This window comes from Harpegnathos saltator, unplaced genomic scaffold (genome assembly GCF_003227715.2).
Source record: "Harpegnathos saltator strain DR-91 unplaced genomic scaffold, Hsal_v8.6 scaffold101, whole genome shotgun sequence".
Taxonomy (NCBI): Eukaryota; Metazoa; Arthropoda; class Insecta; order Hymenoptera; family Formicidae; genus Harpegnathos; species Harpegnathos saltator.
This window is the reverse complement of record NW_020229875.1, coordinates 964219-985811: the sequence shown is the minus strand read 5'-3', so window position 1 is coordinate 985811 and position 21593 is coordinate 964219. Positions and strand designations below refer to the sequence as shown.

Below are 21593 nucleotides of genomic sequence, written 5' to 3'. Positions count from 1 at the left end.
GAAATTAATGGCTCCCACGGTAAAAGTGTAATTAGATATATATTGCGTATAAATAATAAAGAGAAATTTCTCGGAGGATCGAGGTTAATAATAACGTATCGGCCATTGATGGCGAACGAAAAGAAGAAAAAAAAGAACTACGTTCCGCCAACTTCCACGGACGTATCAATTAACGTCGAAAAACAGCAGGTTGTGCACGAGAGAGCGGAAAAATTGTGTTCCACAACGAATTACTGTACAACAGCATCGAAGTTCAATTAATTACACATCGCGTATTTCTAGAAGCTTCATGAAAACATCCTGCATTTGATTGATGAAATAATTATTATTGTTAGGAAAGTACTAAATGCGTATAATGCGTTTCGTTAATATTGATACGCCGTCCCCTCTTCCTACTATTATAATACAGTTTAAATATTATAATTTACCGGGCGGATAGATTATGTAATAATCACGTTATCTGCAATTATCATGTAATTAAACGGTATTGATTATATAGTTAATTATGATTTATCCAAATGGACGTAATGCACATTGGATCGTAAGTAAAATTTTGCGCGCCGATTCGTGATACTTATAACCCGATTCGTTATCGCCGCGGGCGCGCGCGCGCGCGCACCACGAGGATTTAAATCTCCCAAATTCAAACTTGTTCTAGTAGCGGCTCAATACTTTCCTCTCGGAACACGTTTCGATTTATCCCAGGAGAATGGAAAAGCAGCAAACTTTGGGAGAAGAAGAAAGGTGGTTTCCGCCACGTGATTCGACAAGGGGTTGAATAAAGGCGAGTTAGTTCCAGGAAAGCCGGAGGAGAATCTATCCATGTATCCGTATTATCCCTTAGCTGCCGACACTTCGGCCAACTTTCAAGTATCGATCCGCGCCACGTAGTTTATCTAGCATGTCGGTATCGTCCTCTTTTCTCGCGAGCTTTAAAAATCTTCCTTCGCAACTGATTTAATTTCCACTAAGCAGCGCGAACGCGTGTTCCGTTCGAGGAATCGATACGTTAGATCTGCCCGGAGGGTCACACTCAAAACAGGATGAGAGCGCGATAATTTTCGACACCGACGACGCGTAAACGCATAAATCGAGATGTTAGCCGTGCGCAAAAAGACTGCCCATTCAAATTTACAAGCTAACAACTTTCTCCCTTTGACACAAATGTCTTCCCTTCGTACTTTTATGGTGTGACTATTCGTGAGTCTAAAATTTCGCAAGATGCAATATACAATCGACACCGTAAAAAAAGAAGTAAGAATTTAGCGAACATCGTTCGCATCGTATCTTGGATATGACGCGTTTGATTGAATATTTTTGGTGATAGAGTGAGAGAGAGAGAGAGAGAGAGGGGGGGGAGAGAGGGAGGGAGGGAGGGAGAGAAAAAGAAAAAGGAAAGAGGATTACATTCACTCCGGTCTTTGTGCTCGATTCGATCAGTAAGCAGTATATCCAACATCGATATTGTACTCTCTCATCCTTTAACCGACGCGAAGAGTTACTATATTCCAAGGAGATATATATCGAAAAATAAAATCCGGAGAATTATCTCGACGGCAGCAAGTCTCGTGCGTGAGCAAGATGGCCGGCGTCGTCGTTGGGCTTTCCTGAATTTACGACTGCATATTATGCAGACGGTATTCACATTAAATGCACCGACAGGGCGGTATGACGTGGGTAGAAAAAAAAGGACGTGAGAGGATGCCAAAAAACGCACGAACGGTGGAAACTAATTGGCGAATGGCTGAGCCCGGCACACGAGCGGTAGGCAAAATAATAGTTTTTATGCGTCCGCTCTCTCTCTCTCTCTCTCTCTCTCTCTCTCTCTCTCTCTCGCGCGCGCGCGCGCGCGAAACACGTGGTGAGGAGACACAAGTAGGGCGTTAGATCGAACATACGAGAATCTGCGCAAAAAGCGACAAAGCATGCAAATTTGTAAATATGGAGATTCCGGGGCGATCCGCGATGCAAATTGGCCGGCACGTCAAATTATGCGCGATGTGTACGTGTTATTCAAAATTACAAATTATCGCAATTCCCGCGCGCACATTTAATTGATTTAAAAATGAGTTTTGGATTGCGAATAATAATAAAAATAAATCGGCACGCGCTATCCGTACAAATATTAAAGATATCGGGCGTGATTAAACTGCGCTCGATTCGCAGGCGAATGAATGCGAATTTATGCAGGTTAAATTTCTCCTCTCATCATCGTCGTTAATTTCTTATGGAGGGAGGAAAAGAGAGAAAGAAAGAAGTAGTGAGAGGGAGGGGATATGCGTCGTCGCAATTGGCGCGGTGCGCAAGCGCAAAATTCGTCATTATGCTCTTATTATTAACTCAAAGCAAACTCGTCATGAATCGAAACGAATTCGTGGCTATTGGCAATTCGACGGCTTGATAAATAGACATATTTGCTGGATCAACGGAAAACTCTTGCCCGCTCGCAAAGCGTTTTCAATTCACCGCCATTCATTTCAATTTTAAGCCAATACTTTGCGAGTTTTTTAACTTTAAGGTTACCCCTTAATTATACGTTATTTCGTATTTTCCTTCTGGTTGAGAAACAATGGATTTATACCGTCACGCGTTGTACTTTTATGCAAATATGATTTTTTGAAGCATTGCGGTTCTCGGCTGCGGAACTGAAAAGCAGAACTAGAGGACGGATCGAAGGTGAAGAGGAGGAGAACGGGAGAAGTCGATATTTTCAGCGCGACAACTGATTAATCAAGGAAAAAAGCACTTAGTTTGCGAAAGCGCGCGCGTCCGTACAATCACGATCATTGTACGCTTTGACTGTAAACGAAGGGCGCTGCTTGTACAAAGCACATTTATGGCCGTGTCGGAGCGACCCGACGCGGTATCAAAATACACAGCAGCAAGCGGCGCAAGGCGATTTCCGCGTTTTCTGCGCGAGCGGTCTCTATCACAGTGATTTTGCGTTTCGCTATTTTATTACCGCTACACATTTGTATACAGATGTTACATTCGCGTTACCAAATGGCGAACTTGCGCCAAGTTTTATCGTTCCTGTCGCTGGGATATTTTGCAGCCTGAAATATCGTGCGTCCACAAAAGTGGAAATGTATAAATTTAAATTGGCACATACGGATTTAAGCGTCGCGCATCAGTTGCGATTTCACAATATTTGTCATTCGTATTTCAACGAATAACGTCAACTGGGCAAGTGTTCTTAATCTTCGGCTTTGCGAATATGTGACCCGTATCATGACAGATGAAGACGCACACGTTGAATCCTTCACGAAATTTCGAATCGCCCACCCGGGGTTAAAGGATTTGAGTGGATTGCGCTAGTTTTTCATAGACGTATCAGTGAAATACACGTAATATAGAAGCGATGCTGAATAACTCTCCCCGATAATTCCCGAATGACGGTCGTTAAAGAAAGTGCCGGGGGTTAGAGCGATTTGGATCGACAATTGGCCACATTAGGACGTGAGATTTCTAAGCCCATAAATATCCTCCGGGAGGATATTTATGGGCTTAGAAATCGCAGTAGGCCCGACAAACGATCGTTACTATCTCTCAGAGCATATTTATTACCCTGGGGAGGGCGGGGGGGGGAGGCGGTGTACCGTTTGTTAATTGACGCGGAACGCTGGAGCTTCGGCTGGACTGTGCCCTCCCCCCCCCCCCGTCGATTTTCGTCCGTGCGGCCTGTTATTATCGAATAACGTTTTTCTCTATGGAAACGGAGCGACAAAAAAAAGGACACAGGGGGAAAATGAGATGTACCGACGGGCGCGTGTTATCTTTCGAAATTTTAGACGGTCGAATGGTCGTTGCTTCTCGCCGTCTCCCCGGACGATCCGTCCTGGACCGATACCGACTGCTCTGCCAGATAATCGAGCGGGGATGTTACTTTCCTCGTGTGTGCGTACGGTAATGTTATCGACTCCTCACACCATTCCTCCTCCTCCTCCTCCTCCTCTCTCCTTCTCTCCCCATCTCTCCCTCTCCCTCTGCCCACTCTCCCCACGATTTCGCCAGGCTCTTACTACATCCGAGGAGTTTCTAACCGATTGTGTACACAGTCCCGATAACGAGAAGCTCGCGCATATACAGCGTTGAACACAAAGCAAATATTGAGCCTCCATCGACCCGGCCTAACGCGATCCGCCGAAGAAAATCGCTATTCAAGATAGCACCGAAGGTGGGAGATCGATATACGTGGACTACTTCTACAAACGCTTATCGATCGCGTACGTTGTTCCACAACTAGCGCAGCAGATACTAGCTTCACTATGCTTACATGTTTGTATAGGTATAGGTGTGTGGGTACACACACGTATGCATTAATTGTGCTACGTTTGTACCGTGTATTGTACCATACGGTACAAAGGTCTGGACACTACGTGGTAAACTCGCAAGCACAACGCACAGGGTTTATAATTCGACTCATCTTTAATAGAAGGCGGGGGTTATGTAGGATAACGTTTATCAGGAGATGGATTTTTTATAACTTTGAAATTTAAATGTTGATTTTAAATTTAAAAATTGCCGCAGTACGCGTTAGTGCTTTTTCTCATTGTATAATTTATAGGTGCTCTCAGTCGTGCATTTTATGGAGAAGCAGTCCCGCTTTAATGACTTCCAAGCGTATGGGGTTAATATTGACATCTGGCGCAATTGCGGGTAACTTTTGATGAGGACTAATGAATTTCAGAAAGGAAGTTCGGAGAGAAAGGGTGGGAAGGAAAGGGGCAGTGGAGAGAAGGGTTGACGTGAGCTTTAGATGTCGAAAAGAGATTGCGACGAAGTCGCTGAGAGAGAGAGAGAGAAAGAGAGAGGGATAGGACTTTAGTGGTTTTAATCATTGGTGGTGTCAAATTCTGCAATATTTGCGTAGCCGGTTATTCGCGACTGAAATTAATGCAGCTTTTAAATCCGTAGAAAAATAAAAGACAAAATTTATCGATCGGCGAAACCGACTGCTCGATCAATAACAGATGGCATATCGGTGTTCGTTCGTTGTAACATGTACAACATGTAATAGAGTCCTGTCTCTACGTGGACGTGGAAAAAGTTTGGCGGCGCGTAGCGCAACATTAGTAATCCATTGTTCGTATATACCGACTGTAACGTTATAAGCTTTTCGCATGAACACAAATGAAAGTATAAAATATTACTAAAACGGCCCGCGGTGTGATCAAATATGCAAACTCTCTATTTCAGCCGCGCGCTCTGCGACGAATAGAACATTGTTGAAACAAGAATTAAAGCCGCGTCGTGCGCGTATTATTTTTGTTCCGGTGCGCGCGAGACGAAACTGAAGTTCCGCCGGTGTTGCTGTTCCGAAAAAAAGCAGAGCACGAGAGAAAGAGAATCTCGCTGAGAGAGGATATAATTAAAAACTATAGTCCTGCGCGAAACAAAAAGACCGATAACACCCGTCCTGCTCCTAGCGGCTGTTTAAGCAGTTTTGCGCGTAACACACGCCCGGTCGTAGTGCAACGTTCTTTAGCAGTTATGAACATTAATGAAGTGCATTGCGCGGCGGCTTGCCTCTGCGAAAGCTATTAACTCTCCCAGTTCTAACGTCTGTCACAAAAGAATCACTTTCGCCGTCCTTCGTTTCGCGCGCGGTTCGCGTATATAAATATTTATGCGTGAGATTTGACCGAAAGCTCGAACCGCGTCTTTCCACCGGCCCGATATATTCGTCACGCTCAACGCAAATTTAATTTCTGTCAAAACTACAAGCGCACTACGTTTAACGCACGCTCGATCGAAACGCACGAAATCGAAGATGTGTCACTCGCAGTCTGATACGAGGCAACAGTTTCTCGGTAAAATTGAAGTAACTGCAATTACACTGGTTTGGCGCTCGTTTGCGCCGTGTTGCGCACTTCCGCATTCTGAATTCAATTAAGGATTCATATTAGACACTCGCGCCCAGTCCTTCCACGGGAACCGGCCAATGAAATAATAAGGGCCCTCCACTTGAGTCATTTAATATCAAGTACCTCGGGAGTGAGGAGGATACCGTACGAGAAAGTTCCCGCGGAGATGAAGAGGGATAGTTTACACTCTGGGAAGGCGACAAGAGCAGAAAATGCCGCCCGGAGGAGGAAAGATGAAAGGCCAGAGGAGAGAAGTATTAGGCAGAGACTTATTGCTCCAGTAATTACTACTAATAGCCACCCCCTGCTGAGTAGCGAGGGCAAGAGGTGGTGGCTCTACACTATCCTATACTGTGTGGGAGCGCCTGAGAGAATTCCACGTTGGTAAACATCCGGACCATAAATTTTTCCCGGATTCCGTGGAATTTTCGTGCACTTTACGGGATCCTCGTCGACGTTCCACGACACTTCATACTGCGAGGCGTCGGGGATACAGACGAGAGGACGTTATCATGCCGCGGAAATGATGGACCAGCAGCGGGGAAATAAGCCCTCCACAGGGAAGGAGAGAGCCGAAACGCAATAATGATGTGTAGAATTTTACTGATGCGCGATGCGGATGTTTCTATTTCAGCACGCTGACGTTTATCGTGCCCGTATCGACCTCGTTGCGATAATATTCCGTTCCGTTCGTAAATTCATCCCGTAGAATTGTACAATATTGTCTCGCTAATAATTCATGTTGTTTGCGTGTCCCTTAGTCGCGTATTTTGTGAAACTCGACAATTTGCTCCGGTCTATCCACTCGTAAAACAAACACTCTCTGTCGATGTAAAAAGACCATCGTGACAGCGGAAACTGTACGGAAGACAGTGCACAACATAGACACGTCGCATCGATTGCTTAGTGTGTGATTTATGGTCTGACCCTGTCGCGTTTTTATCCCTGCACCTTGGTTGTACGAAGAGTGCATTCGATATAGACTTACGCTTCTATGACACCCAACTTGTTTTTACTCTCGACGGCTATATTCTTATTATTATTATTGTTGTTATTATTGCGTGCAAAGTCAAGCAGAGAGCGAATGCTGCCTTTCTCGGCTAAATACTCGACAGCCTTTGCGCGACGATCTTTGCTTTTCATTACGGCGTACACGTGCGCTGTTTTCGTTTAAATCTGAGCGCCCGCTGTTTCGGCTACGTTCACTGCGAAACAAGGGACTCGGCGCATCGCGCAGTAAAAGTCTAAATCGCGTCCGCCTCTGCGACGAAATCTGCGCGATAACGCTGAGTGGCGGTAGCAAACTCGTTGGACGGAATTGTCGGACGTAGCGAGACATCGAATAGCTCCCACGTGATTTACGGTCTAGTCCTATCAACGCCCTGGCCTTTCGTCGCGCCACCCCGTGCAAAGCCGGAAGACGGGCGTTTCTATGAAATAGAAACATCTTGCTGGGTTCCACGCGGCATAAGCCAACGCTCGAGATATATTTTATGGGCTAACATTTCCCCGACGGTGCCGCCATGTAGAAACACCCGCGGAGGAGTATCTCATACATCAGGGTTGCACCCTGTCTCTTAGCGCAGTGACTCTCCGAAGAAATGACAGCGTCTTTAAACAAGCGTTTATATTGCGCGCGACGCGCGCAGCACGAGGGGAAAAACAAATTTTCCGAGCAGATTAATTGCTTTATCGTCGCGTCGCTTGTGGACGTTCCCTCGTATTTTAACGACTTGCCTTTGTGTCTTCATGAATGAGCCTCGATTTTGCAATCGAGGCGCGGAGATACGTAAACGCGTTTCATCGCGTTGCATAAATCTCGAAGCCTCGCCGTTAGCAGAAAAAAATAAAAAAAAAAGAAAGAGAGAGAACAGCGAGAGATAAAACTTGAGAGTCGCTGCTTTAGTACTTTCCTCCTCCTCCTCATCGTTTGCCCCATTTTTTCCGCTTGCCTCTTCTTTTGTGCTTCTTGTCTTGTTTCATTCATCCTAAACGTACCGCCGGTGTGGCCCCGACCTATCCTACCAGCGAACTCTCCGCCGAGGGCGTCGTCTTTGCGGTCATCGTCACGCGTGTTCTACGTGTTCGAGGATACCTCTCGGTCGGTAGTTCTACTTTACGAAGGTTATCGCGCTTTATTGCTGAGGAAACTCGGCTGAAGCACCCGCTTTGTTGTCCCTTCCGGTGAGCTTGCAAATCATATCCCGCGAATATTGCACCTGCCTTTATTTAGCACAAATTGTGCTTCCGCAGTGGCGGGCTCGCTGTCGAAAAAGGCAGCGCGGGCGGGCAGCGACGCCGTCATTTTGACGGAGACTCCAATTATCGTACAGTAATTTGATGTTTCCGCGACACTCTCGTTGTTTCTGAACTCATCCGCGGACAAGCATTTACGCGTGAAAAAGGGCCGGCCATTCGTCACGCGCGGTCTAATCACATTCGCGATGAGCCTCGCGGGTAACTTGCGAATCGGAGCGTAATACCCTTGCTTTCAGCAGCTAAATTCAGCGCACGCGCGCGCGCGCGCGCGGCTAAATAACATCTTCGATGCAGGCCGCACCGGTAGACGATACTGCGCCTGCTCCGGATCGTAATATCGCTTTAATTATGTGCGCCGTATTTGCGCCGGGTCGCGTTATTAATTTCGGGTCCTCACGCCGAGAGACTTACCGTTACGACCTCGGGGGTTATGTCGGATCCTGCGAACCCTCCAGCAGAGGCACGATGTCGGAGACGTAGTGCGAGGTTGAGTGTGCAACCCCCCAGGATACATGTCTACACGTGCGATGCATCCACCCGGCGCAGCATACGGCTCATCTTCGAGATGTTATTGCGCGAGCGAGCGAGCGAGCAAGCCTGTAGCCTCTCTTCCTGCCGTATGTAAATTATTTTGGCCGCTAAATTAAACAGGCGAAATAGTGTTGCGCGATAAGTTAGCGCGGCCAGAATGCCGCTCGAAATATCCCTGTTCTTGGACGTCCGCTGCGGCTGGAATGTTTGAATTCGCGCCGTTCACGTCGGCAAGAAAGCCGCCGCCCCCGACGCCGTCGCCGGAATTGCGCGTCGCGCGGTAAACTGTCGTGCTTCTGGCGCGACAGGAATAACAATATCGTAGATATTTTGTGGCTCAAGGTCTGTCTTGTGATTTATGGTCAAATTTCTCGATTTTTTTACTCCCTCTGCCCCCAAAAGCCGAGTAGTCGAAAGTCGCAAGAGTGACCGATCATATTTCGATTATCGACGTACTGTGATTTGAGCATTCTTATCGTTGAGACGCCAGGAAGTAAATCTGGAGAAAGAGAGGATGTGACATCGTGTGCTTGTGTTTCGTTGAGCGAAAATGAAATGATCGTTAATATATAAAAATACGAGAATTTTCTAGTTTATTTTCTACTCTCTTTTTTTTTTTTCTTTCTTTCTCCCGTGACGACAGCTCTTAGTTTCGCTTCGAGCGCCGCTTACCCAGACGCTGACTCTGTATATAGCTGTTTAAGCTCTCGCCGTTTATAGGCAACGTCATAAACCAAGCGTGCATAGTTGACCCTCTTCTCAGCGAGGACGAACATTCGTACCATCTATCGTCAATGTCGTTATCGTTGCCCCTTATTTTGATAGCTTACAGTTCGCTTCGATCACGCGAAGGCAGGTCGGGGTTTATTATTTTTCACTGATGTAATTTTTCCTCGTTTTCCAGACAGTTTGGTCGGCCGTCTCGCGGAAAATATCCCCGCGGGTTGCGGTCGCCGTGCAAAATAAATAATCCCTACCGTCGCTTCCGCTTCTCGTTTCGTTCCGCTTCGCGTGTCACGCGTCTGTTCCATTTTTATTGCGGCGAAGCCACCTCGTTACATCGACTCGCATATCTATTTGTTTCTTTGAAATTGTGCGCGCCTTCACTCCGTCTGTCTTTGAGTAAAATGTATAACGCGCGACACGTAATCGTTTTGCCATATCGAAATAATCATGTGACGACGCACTAGAATCGCATATTGGAGATTGACAGTGGAAGCAGAAATAGAGAGTACACGGCGTAAATATAAATATAGAGAGTGAAGAAGAAACGGTGGGGCAAACTTGTCGGCACATATTAGATTTCTGTTTTTTCCCTCCTTACAAACTATATTGAGAACGGGCTTACATGTATCGCTCATATGCATCACTCTTTCCGCAATTTTAAATTAAACAATCGGTAACCTTTGATCTCTTATACGTGAAGCGTAGTCACAGGAAGCTCATCGATAATATAATTATAATATATAAAATATAACATATAACATGAAACTCTGAATAGCGTTTTCAAAGATTTGCGCTTTTTACAAAGAATTATACCATTAAATTATATCGTTGGGTCAGTCGTTTAATTTTTTAGTCAAATTTAACATTATTGCTTTTAATGAAATAAATTACTCATTTATCAAGCAAGTGTTATCATTACCTTCGACAACGTTCTAGACTTGAATTTTTTGACTGACCCGATACTTATCGCTCTTTCAAAAGGATTCAGAAAAGCTTGGCAACGGGACCGCTCCTGGTCCAGTTAGCACCACACGTGGGAGTAACATACGAATATTCTTCTTAATGTGATCGCTAACTTGTGCCTTCTTCAGTAAATATTTCAAGAAAGCTTTAACAAATTCTCCTTGCGTCTTGTATTTCTCAAATGCAAAGTCCTCGTTGTTCTGGAGGAAGTGAGGATTCTCCGCTAAATATGTCACTAGATTGTTGTACGCCAATTTCTCCTGGTACGGCAATCGATCAAAGTCCAACGTTTTCTGAATCATATCGCCGAGTTTCACCTCAGCCTTAACCACGTACACCTGGACCCACATCCATATGATCGGCAGAGCACCCATATCGCTGATCATCACTTTGTCTTTGTAGTATTTAAGCGCTTTCAGAATTCGTTTCTCCAGATGCATATTGCTGGACAATACCTTCTGGATAATTTTACGCAAAAATTCTCCGCGAGACATGGTCATCGGAGGTTTAGCCATGCGCAATTTTTCTAAAAGATCAGGATTGACGAGGAAATCTTGCATCGTCTTTATCATGGCGATCTCGGCGTCGCTTTTGGGTACCGGCAAGGCGTAGGTCAAACTGGTTAATTCAGGCTGCCAGTGACCCGTGGATTCCGACATCATCTTCAAGAGGTTACTCTCAGACACCTTGGTGTTCATCGACGATATTTGAACCGCGTGTATATACAAGTCGATTATGGACTTTAGCGAGGCGTTCGATTGGATCGCTTTAACTTTCTGCAATTTGTGCAAAAGCGTTGTGAAAAGCGCACCTTTATTCGGATACAAGAGTGGTTTGAAATCTGGCCCGAGTATTTCCGTGATCTTCTCGTGCGTTAGGATTCTCTTGAGGACCCGTAACTTCTTTCCGAAAGCGTCGTCCTTCGGCAAGGTGGGCAGTAAATCGGTGTAAGGATCGGACGGATTGATCGGTTGTAGCCATGTTGTAGGATTGACGAGAGGAATGGTGACAGTGTCGGATGAGCTGTCGTCAGGCGGGTTTTCGCTGATTTCACTATGCGTAAGGTCGTACGGATTGAACGTGGAATACACGACATCCGATGTTAGCCTCTTTAACGAAATGACGATGGGCAGGAGTATAGTCGGACAGACGTATTCCATACCGGCGATGTACTCGCGAATTGAGCTCATCAGCTCCGGCATTTTCGCCACTTGTGGATGGTTCTTGGCTCTTTTAAATAACGCCGTCAGCAAGGCGATATTCGTGGGGTAAAGTCTCGGGTTCACGTCCTTCAGGATCTTGCTGATGTAATTCTTACCGAATATGGCAGACAGTGGCCGTAGTACGCGCGTTGCTATCGGTGTGTCGACTTTCTCGAAGAAATTGTCTACATCGGGAGATTTGAGAAGTAGCTGGATTTCTGGCAGAACAATTTCAGGTTCTGTACCGTCGTGACGCTCATCTGTCGTTACAACGGGAACGCCATTATTGGACAGTTGTACCGCGAGAGGACGATTGGGTTTTATAAGCGGCGGCAATACTATCGCAGCTGATATATTTCCAGAGACCGACGTTTCTTCGAGCGAAAGTTTCGGCGCGGTGTTTTCAGATATTTCTTCGGACGACTCCGGAGACATGGAGCTATAAGGTGCAATATGTGTCACATGTTCGTAAAGTTTTCCCGGTTTTAATGCGTGTTTGGGGATTGGCGGTAGTATATTATAAGACGATTTTCGCGATGACTCAATCATTTCTGGAGCATGAGAGTATTCAGTCTCGAAATTAAATTCTTCCGGAATACTTTCCATGGTTGTTGTGTGACGCGTCGTGCTGTAGAAAGTCTGAGGAGACGTCGAGTGGAGTAACGGGCTTAAGATAGCAGGTTCTTTCGTTTCCACGGACGCAGTAATTGTGGGATTTTCTCGTTCTCGTTCAGTCGACTTCTCCTGCGTGTGGGGACCCATTTCGCCGATATATTTATTTACGTTCCATGCATACGATACGTCTAGTTTAGTTATCATACTATTCACATCATTCATCATAGTTGGATTCTTCGGGCCCATATTATAGAAATCTACATTCTGCGGCACCATGGAATATTGCATGGAAAATGTGTGTGTTTGCACGGTTGTTTGCAGAATGTATAGTACATTTTGAATCTTCGTTGCCAAGGTTATAGGCAAGTGGGCGTGCAATCTTTGTATCTGCTGGAACGTATTTATCAGGCATTGCCTGGCTGTTAGGCATTTATCTTTCTCCGTTGGTATCAAGGTGCTCAGAAGCACGGACATTCGTGGATGCGAAGTCAGCTCGAGTTTGATGGAATCCACTAATTTTGGAAGCATCGGATTTAGATCGGGATTCCTGAGAGATTCCAAAAGTATCAGTATATCAACTTCGGGCGATACAAAGGGCGTGAAAGTCCGGACGTGCTTCTTCATGATTACAGCTGAAAGCAGAGCTGCAGCCGGCTGTAGAATCTCTATTTTCGACGCCGGAATGCGATTCAATATTCTCGTTAGGAACGCCATAAGAAGATCCAAGGGATTGTCGTAGCCAAATCTGTTGAATCCCTTGACGGCTTCATCCAGATCTTTATTCCTGTAATTCTGCATGAAGTACCTCAGCAGATGATCCTTCATGCGGATTGCATCCTCATCGAATTCTTGCGGAACAATGGCTGAGAGCAATAGTCCCAAGTCCAAGTCTTGTTTAATCAGGTTGTACGTATACTTAAAGTTCGGATTATCGTAAATCGAAGGAGTGATCTTCAAGTGATTGTACACGTAGACTGCTGCGTTTTTTACCGCGGTATCTGTGCTTGGATTGTTAAGAATCTTGGAGAGCACAGAAAACACGAGCGTATAGGCATCCTTGCCGACGGGATCATTTCCGATGAAATCCCAGTTTATAATAAGATTATTTCCGGTCACTTCATATAGATATCTGATGTTCTCTTCGAGTACAGGATCGTCGTTAGATGTTGGTAAGTTCATCAATATCAGACCGAATAGTTCCTGCGACAGAGATCCGGTGCTTGTGTGCAAAATATGAAGGAGTTTCGCAAACATCGGACCGAGGGCTTTCTGAGTGATGTTTGAATATTTATCGTGCTCTCTTAATTCTTCTTCAGTATCTTTTGTTTTACTTTGAACAATCGAGTCCCGACTGATATTGGCTAAGTAATTGAATCTCTCGGATTTCGTTGGCCGTAGCAATACGTTCAAATTGATTTTCTTCAATTGTATCTCGCCGATGAGGAATTTAGCCGTACACGAAAGATACGGCGGAAGATTTTCTATCATTGACGACAATACGATCTTTGTCTGCTGATTCTTGTCCTTGTTTTCTAATTTAGGCAGAATATGCAACATGTTGTACACATGCACCATCCTTTTTCTCAGGATATCATAAAGCATGTGCAAGGATGCATATTGTTCTTCCGTCAATCCATTCTCATGACCGTACAGTAAGTACGAGAAAATGTAACGTATGTTTTCACGGAGTGTCACTGACAGTTTCAACTTTTCTATTATTTTTCTGTTCTTGCCGCCTTCCGTTAACGGAGAATTTGGTTTGTTCATATATTTCTGGGCTGGCACTGGACCCAACGATCTGCGCACGACTTCGAAGTCTGAAAGAGCAAGAGCCAGGCCATCCGAAGTATTGTCATCGTGGCGTTTGTGTCCAACCCCCTTCCCAGTTTCCTTAAATAAGAAATTTGATTACTGATTATGCGATTTATACTGACGACAAATTTAACAATTATAACAATTATACATATAGATTTCTCGTAGCTGTTTCATTTACTTTATCCTGAGATTCTTGCGTTATCACTTACTGTCTTTCTTGATTCCGGACGTCGTTTGTCCTGAAAGAGAAAAAAATTAAAATTGCTATTTCACCATTGATAGCAGCGATTCCACTTTTTATTTCTTTAAATCGCAATATTTACGTAACTATCATCTTAATTAAGATCTCAATGCTCTTTCGTCATATGGTTAATAATTTAAATTACTAATAACTCGTGAAAATATAACTTACTATGGAGACTGCACACGTCACAAGCGTTATTCCAGTTACAATAAAGACAGTTAGAGTTATTGCATTGATCACCATCATGTTATACAACGTTACTCTCGAATGAAATTAAACGGAGGCACACGAGGTAATCGATTGCCGTTTACATATATAATATACATATACATACATATATGTATATATATTCCTACATACGCATAAAACCGTTTCACATTACACAGTATTTCTTTATAAGCAAGTTGCGTCACGCAGCATACCACAAAGACTGAGGTAAGCCGTAACGAGGGCGGCGCCTTTATATGGAACAACAATCGAATTGACATGGTTAAAATTATGCAGGTGTATGTACGACTACGGCTGAGAGCGAGTAACTCGGCAAGAGCATGTTATTGCTAACTGATAATTAAATTTTACTGTTCCGTATGGGTCAGCGTTCCCCTCCTCCGCCGTTTCTTCAGCCTCTCTCGGCTCGAGCTGCTGCTCCGAGCGAGATGAGAGATACGGCTGTTTGATTTATTATTGTTGATAACATCTTTAAAACGACGGTGTGTTACTTATGCCATGTTATCGTTACATTACTGTGTGTTATATCGCTACCGAGAAGAGAATATTATTTCTAATTTCATCGACGAATGTTATTCCGTCGTATTATTATCGTTCCTTTTCTTTTCTCTCTTTTTTTTTTTTTCTACGTCTGTACATGACGTGAATTTTTCCCAAGTTGGATTATACGCTACGACAGCATTTAAATCATTGGATAACGTGTGATTAGGAAAACGCGCGTTCGCAATATCGCAACACGTGTCATCCTTGTCGCGCGCATAACAAAAGATATACTACCCAGTTTGACACATGGGTAAAAAAGAGTTGGATAAAAAAAGAGACCGCCGATCGCGCAAGATAGGCAACAAAAATATCTGATGCAGTACTGCGCTGCAACTGCGTGCACAATAAAAAGGAGTATTGGAAGGATACAAAAATACTGGATCAGTTCGCGTGAAAAATTCGCTCCATCGAAATACCGCGCTTCAGGGAATTGCCATTCGTGCTTCAAATTTCCGCTTTCTCCGTCGTCGGGTGCGAATTGTTTTCGATACCTTTACCGAAGCGCTAGCCCGACCGTGCCATGAGTCGATCGAAAGCGCGCGCGCGCGCGAGAGAGAGAGAGAGAGAGAGAGAGAGAGAGCGTATGTTAAAACAATGAATATTTTCTCTTCTCGATTTTATATATACTCGTACGAATTGGAGCGTGCTAGCGCGAGTTAATAATCGTTATCATCAAAACGTTCCATCGGGACCGTACGAGACACGACAATGCGACGTCCGTTCCAGTCTCGTAAATGCGCTCGGCGATGCGCTCGGAAGCGCCGAGCTTTCCTGCGCCCCTACGATTGAGCGGAGTATATTTTTACTTGCCGGCCAATAAAACCGAAGCTGACAATCTGCTGTAGCCTGTAACAAATGGCAACAGATAACGGCCAACCGAAAGGGTCGCGCCGTCGTGAACGATAAGGCGGCGGGACAGTGACGAATAGGCCTTCGTGGCAGTTCCGCGGAGCTTCCGCAGCTGCAATTCCATCGACGATGCAGTCCAAGCCGGCGGCTACTATCATACACGTACCGGGGCAATTCCGATAGGCGATCCATTATCTTAAGCGGCGTCGAGCAATCGATTCGCGCCGCCCGCCGCATCTCGACCGAGCGCTTTTTTAGGTTCTGCCAGGACCTTCGCTTCACAACGGCTTCCCCTCTTCCCCCCCCCCTCTCTCTCTCTCTCTCTCTCTCTGTCTCCCCCTCTCTCTCTCTCTCTCTCTCTCTCTTTTTCCTTCTCCCTGCTTCTCCCTTTTTTGCGCCGGTCGTTTCTTTTATTTTCGCACGCGCGTAAATTTTTGAATCAACTCGTGAAACGCGAGCGCGCGAGCACTGCATATTGCGCTTCTGTGTTACTTGCATCGCAAGGTCGACCGGTCGAGATTGAAGGTTGGCCGATGCATACGGATACACAACTGCGCGAGGAAGTTAAAAGTGCGCTCACGCGCGCGCGTGTTTTTAGGAAGGCAACGTTTTTCTCTCGGGTTTTCCCGCGAAAGAATGAGTCCTATTTATCCGCGGAGATTAATGACGTTGTTTGTTAACGATGGAATAGCTCTCCGTGAGATACTCGACGTTTGTTTGGAAAAATAGGATGGAGGTGGGTGGCTAGGGCTACGGTAGGGGGGGGGGGCGGCGAGGAAGAATCGTGTGTAATTAGGATTCTACGTAAAATACGGAGTTTTGAAGCTCCTACCGCAGCTACTGTGCTTTCGCCAAAGCTTCGCGCCACGATGATAAAATTAATTGGAGTAAGCAATTTAGGGCGCTCGAACCTTCAAGGCTTTATCGGAAATTAAGCGAAACAATGGCGAAACTGCTTCGCAAAGGGTGTCTCGCCAGGCACTGTGTGCGTGCCATTAATTCCTAAGTCTGCTTTGAGCAGCGTCGAGTTGTCAATATATACGACATCCGCGCAGTGGTCTGCTTTCGTCGGAAAAGCATGCAATTTGCGTCTGAACGTGAACGCTACATGATATGACGCTCCGCGAGCGTTCGAATCGTACACTCACCATTTCGCGTTGATATCCAGCGACGTCCAGCCGTCCGGATCCACGGTGAGGATCCAGCGCTGAAGATATCCCGACTGCCTCGCTGCACATCCGCTTTTAGCCTCCAGTCTGCTCGGCATCCAGCCGTCGTCCCACGTCGATCGCTTTTTATCCACTTTGCCGTGTTACACTCGCGGTCGCGATCATTTTAACGGCGCCCGACGAACAGTACGCGATAAGTTCGAGCACTTCGCGGATGCACTTACGAGTCGCGAGTTGCGCGTAAGGGAAATCATGCGTCAGCGGTTTCGGTGCTTTCGGCGTGTGAACAATTTCTAAATCTCCCGATATGGCATACGCACAATTGCTCACCCGAGAACTACCCTCTTTGTGACCAGAGGGTCACAAACGCTGGCAGATTCGAAACAGAAGTTGAGTATTTTTAGGAATCAATAGGAACGTGAAGTATTAATCGTCTTCTTAAAATTTATATCGATATGCTTGTGTAAGCGTTGAAGATCGTTACACGTTTATTCCTGGTTTAATTTCTGCAAGGTTTGTTATCCTGTCCTAACTATTATCGTATTATACATATTCCTGTACTATTATTATACATATATAATGGGCCTTTTCCTTTTGTTCTTAATCCATAGTCTCAAAGATCGCTCTGCCCTCCTTGTCTTGTCGGGTATTGATTTTCTGTCATCGCGAGTACGATACGATCGACAAACTAATTTTAGCGCGAACGCGCGACAATACGGTACATGAGTATCGCTGTTTAGACATACACTTGTCGAGAGATAGCGATTGATAGCGTCTCGCTGAATAAATCTTGCGCCGTAAACAAAACAAGAGGAAAAATAATCTGTCAGTGCAAATCATCCCCCGGTGCTAACAATGATATGGTTTATCGCGACGAATTTGTTAGAAATTCGTATCTCGATGAAACGGTGCTTTTGATCGTTTTGCAGAATTGAAGATAAATTCCGGAGCTAGGCGTTTACGTAGATATTTTTATCTATTCCCCGGATAGCAACCCAATTGGACGTCGCTGCCGCGCTATAAATTTCGCCGCTCGATTGCGAGAACCGTTTTTGGAGATTACGATTGATAGACGTTTGCCGGAACTTAAGCTCTTGCGATACTAAAAATTCCACGAATTTTTACGAATGTTTTATGCCCCAACTTTTCGCACAAGGCGCTCCCGCTGACCCGGATGACGCTTTTTATGAGGTCTAATCAACTTTCGCATTCCTCGCGACGTATGAATTGTAATAATGAAACTTGCGTCGAAATTGCTCCGAGCTCGGTCGGTTACAATGGATTATAATAACTTCGCTTCTCAGGGTGTCGGTCTCAAATCTCTTCGCTAATTAAATTAGGATGTAACCCAACCTCAAAAAGGATAGAAAAGGAGACTGGTGTTGCGGCCGAGATAAAACAAATGAGACGGGAGCCACGTAGATCGCGCGCGAAGAAAGAGAAAGTTAGAAAACAACAAACGTTTTCCACATGATCCTCCGGGCAACCTCATTGCAAACGTTTATTCAGGTCCGCGCGCACACACGCAGTCGCACAGGCAAACGCACGTACAGCTGCACACAGTCTTTATTATCGCGGCGGTTAATTAGCGTGAATAAACATATCGCTCCGCATATTACCTCTTAAGTAAGCCGGAAGATTAATATGACGAGAGATTAACTACCGCGCGCGGCCCCACCGCGGTGTTCTTTCTTCGCGCCGTAATATCGCTACTATTGTACTATTGTTGCGCAAGGAGAAAATGTAACGACTCACCGGGGAAGAAATACCACCGCTCGACCACCCCAGCCGCAACTTGAGTTCTCACAGTATTCTCACTGAGCTTTTCTTGCTTTCTTTCCTTCTCCGCAGGATGCGGGAGTATCGCGCCGAGATCCACCTGGGGGAAAGTCGCCACCATGGGCTACGCCAGTCTCGGGATACCTTTGACCTTGGTCTACTTATCCAGCGCAGGTGGACTGTTGTCGAGATGTGCCCGAGGTGTCTTCACGCGAGCTCTTTGCTGCTGCCTCTGCTCGAATTGCGGCTACTGCTGCTACGACGAGAGGCGAATGCAGGTTAGCGACGAGGCGCAGCATATCCGACTGAAAATTTTGTGCCGCTGTCCGATAAAAAGCTTAATCGCAAACTGCCAGTATGACGCTCTTTTTCCCGTTGAACAAACCGGATGTACGTGATGAGAAACGCATATGTCGCGTCGCGTCGCGTCGCGCATCGAGTCGAGTCGATAGCGTTGCCTAGCGCAAGGACGTACGTATCCTGCACGGTCGATAAGGATTAATGGCTATCCAAGTATTGATTGGTTATTGTTAGAGCGCTATTCAAATAAAATTGGATCAGTCTTCGTAGCTACTGACACTCAATACTAGAGTGCAAACGATCGGCATTTGCTCAAAATTGTCGCGACGCGGACGAACAGTATTGGAATACGCGTGTAAAATGATCGCGAGCGTACCGCTCCGAGAGTGCAGGCGTGAAAAACGAGTCTCTCTCTCTCTCTCTCTCTCTCTCTCTCTCTTTCTACATTCGAATGTTTTTCATGCGTGTAGGAGAAAGAGCGGCGAATGAGAAAGAAACGGCAACAGGAGGAGCTGGCGCAGCAGCAGCAGCAGCAGCAGCTACAACTGCAGGAACCCTTTTACGTTCGCGCGAATGCATCGACGTTTACAAGCACCGTGGAAATTAAGGCCAGCCCGAAGGACGAAGTATCGAGCCTCGGCTCGGGTGACAGACCCAACGTTACCATATTCGCGCCGATTAGTATTTGCCTTGGCGCGATGCTGTGCTACATCGTCGCCGGGGCATTCACTCTACACAAATTGGACGGCTGGTCATTCGTAGGTGAGTTTCTCTTCGTGTTGAAGAAAAATGTTCTCGTCGGGTTGTTGAGTGTTGCTAGTGTTGCTCTCGGCGTGCATTTCGTTAGTTTTCTCGCATACGAATGTGTTCGCGATGAATTTGTCCAAAGTGCCGGAAAGAAACTACCGTGATTGTATCGCCTTGATGTTTCTGACAATTTGGCGCAAACACTCTGACGTAACCGTAATGTATAATACATATATATATATATATATATATATATATATATGTACATGTAGACATGAGAGTTGTGTCACACGTGACGAAGGCTAACGGGGCGCTTCTTTCATACCTAGACGCGAGCTATTTCTGCTTCATGAGCCTGAGCACTATCGGTTTCGGCGACATGGTGCCTGGTTCTTACCCCCGACACACCCTCGCCGACTCAAGAAACGTGACGGTCTGGTTTTGCTCTTGCTACATAATGTCAGGAATGGCTCTGACAGCGATGTGCTTCAACATTCTGCACGACGAGATCGTCCATCGACTAAGTCACCAGCCGGACAAGCCGGAGCCGGTGAAGCCGAGCGCGTCTGTGGACGAGCTATCGACGGACCCCTTCGCGCTGACCTCGTGACAATTTCCGTCGGGCAATCTGTGCCACAGGAACGGCACCGACGAGAATAATATATGTGGCACGGAACCACCCACCAATATATTCGCTCACGAGAACGAGATCAACATCCTGAAGGACACCTTCAATCAAGTGGATGTCACTAGAGACTGCAAGCCGATCCTGAAGCTCGAAGATCATGTTCCGCCGTTATCAGCCGTTTATATGTTGCCCAAAGTGGACGAAGAGGCTGAGGAAAATACGGAAATGTAAAACTTCGGCGTGCCTCGGCTGGAGGCCGGATCGGGTTCAATCAACTAGGGATTATCTAACAGCATTTTTACGGATCGTAACCAGATGAATAGGTATATGTAACACGTTGTATATGCTAAACCATACTGTCAAACCGCGACGATGATAAGATGTTTTGTTGAATTTGTCATTAAAGTTGGATCTACAGTTCCTACAACAGAAAACGTAATGATTTGGACGGAAATGTAGAAAGGTAGATACATCCAAGTTTCTTTTTCTATCGAAAAACAAAAAGAGAGGAAAAAGAGAATGTAGTTTCAGAGGAGTTTTTACAAACTTAAAACTACAAACTTTTTTTTTGTATTATTATCTAATATTTTACACTAGAATTATTCATTTTATAAAATGACCATCATCCTTGTTAAATTTATTTTTTGGATTAAATGGATAAATGACTGTTATCACGATTTTTGTATCACGCAATATACAAATTTACGTGTTTCTAGATCCAACGATTAATAATAGAATCACCGGTACACCTTCATTAACCAAAGAGCATTGATGAACGTATACAATACATCATCTGGGACACATTCAAAAAGTTCAAGAATAAACAAGTGCTTAAGTCGTGGACGCAAGTAGGACATCCTCTTTGAAATCGGTATAGCAAGATAGCTTCATTTTCGCCCGCATTATAAAAACGATATGAAGCCACGCTCTCATGGCTCACTCTTATATTGGCGCATAATTGCATTTTAATAAAATTCCGATCTCATGATTCGATTAATATGATCTCGATTAATTTGAAAATTATAGTTTTTTTTCCTTTTTATTAAAACATAGCAGTTCATAATTGTACTTTTTAAATTAATATAATCTCCAAAATGAAAACAAAAGATGTTTTTTCAATTTCAGAAG

The 21593-nt window shown here is 45.2% G+C and overlaps 2 protein-coding genes across 10 annotated transcripts in view; one reads left to right on the top strand and one right to left on the bottom strand.

Annotated features, from left to right (window-relative positions):
- LOC105182426 (TWiK family of potassium channels protein 18) overlaps nucleotides 1-21003 on the top strand; it is a 297075-nt gene extending 276072 nt beyond the window's left edge. For all 9 annotated transcript variants that reach the window (XM_025298461.1, XM_025298469.1, XM_025298468.1 and 6 more), the window contains 3 exons: nucleotides 18863-19068; nucleotides 19561-19852; nucleotides 20167-21003. In XM_025298461.1, coding sequence (XP_025154246.1) covers nucleotides 18863-19068; nucleotides 19561-19852; nucleotides 20167-20447 — 779 coding nt within the window. In that variant the 3' untranslated portion in view covers nucleotides 20448-21003. The remainder of the gene's footprint in view (nucleotides 1-18862; nucleotides 19069-19560; nucleotides 19853-20166) is intronic.
- On the bottom strand, nucleotides 9266-14596 carry LOC105182425 (uncharacterized). Its single transcript, XM_011139835.3, has 3 exons — nucleotides 14391-14596; nucleotides 14188-14217; nucleotides 9266-14053 (listed from the first exon to the last, which is right to left on the bottom strand). Exons 1-3 carry the CDS (start codon nucleotides 14466-14468, stop codon nucleotides 10358-10360), a joined length of 3804 nt encoding a protein of 1267 aa, XP_011138137.2. The 5' UTR covers nucleotides 14469-14596; the 3' UTR covers nucleotides 9266-10357.
- Nucleotides 21004-21593: the final 590 nt, after the last annotated feature.

Coding starts and splice junctions, on each gene's coding strand:
- LOC105182425 (XM_011139835.3), bottom strand. CDS start 14,468: ATGATGGTGATCAATGCAATAACTCTAACTGTCTTTATTGTAACTGGA. Junction 14,218..14,390: donor TGACGTGTGCAGTCTCCATA/GTAAGTTATATT, acceptor TTTCTCTTTCAG/GACAAACGACGTCCGGAATC. Junction 14,054..14,187: donor GTCCGGAATCAAGAAAGACA/GTAAGTGATAAC, acceptor TTCTTATTTAAG/GAAACTGGGAAGGGGGTTGG.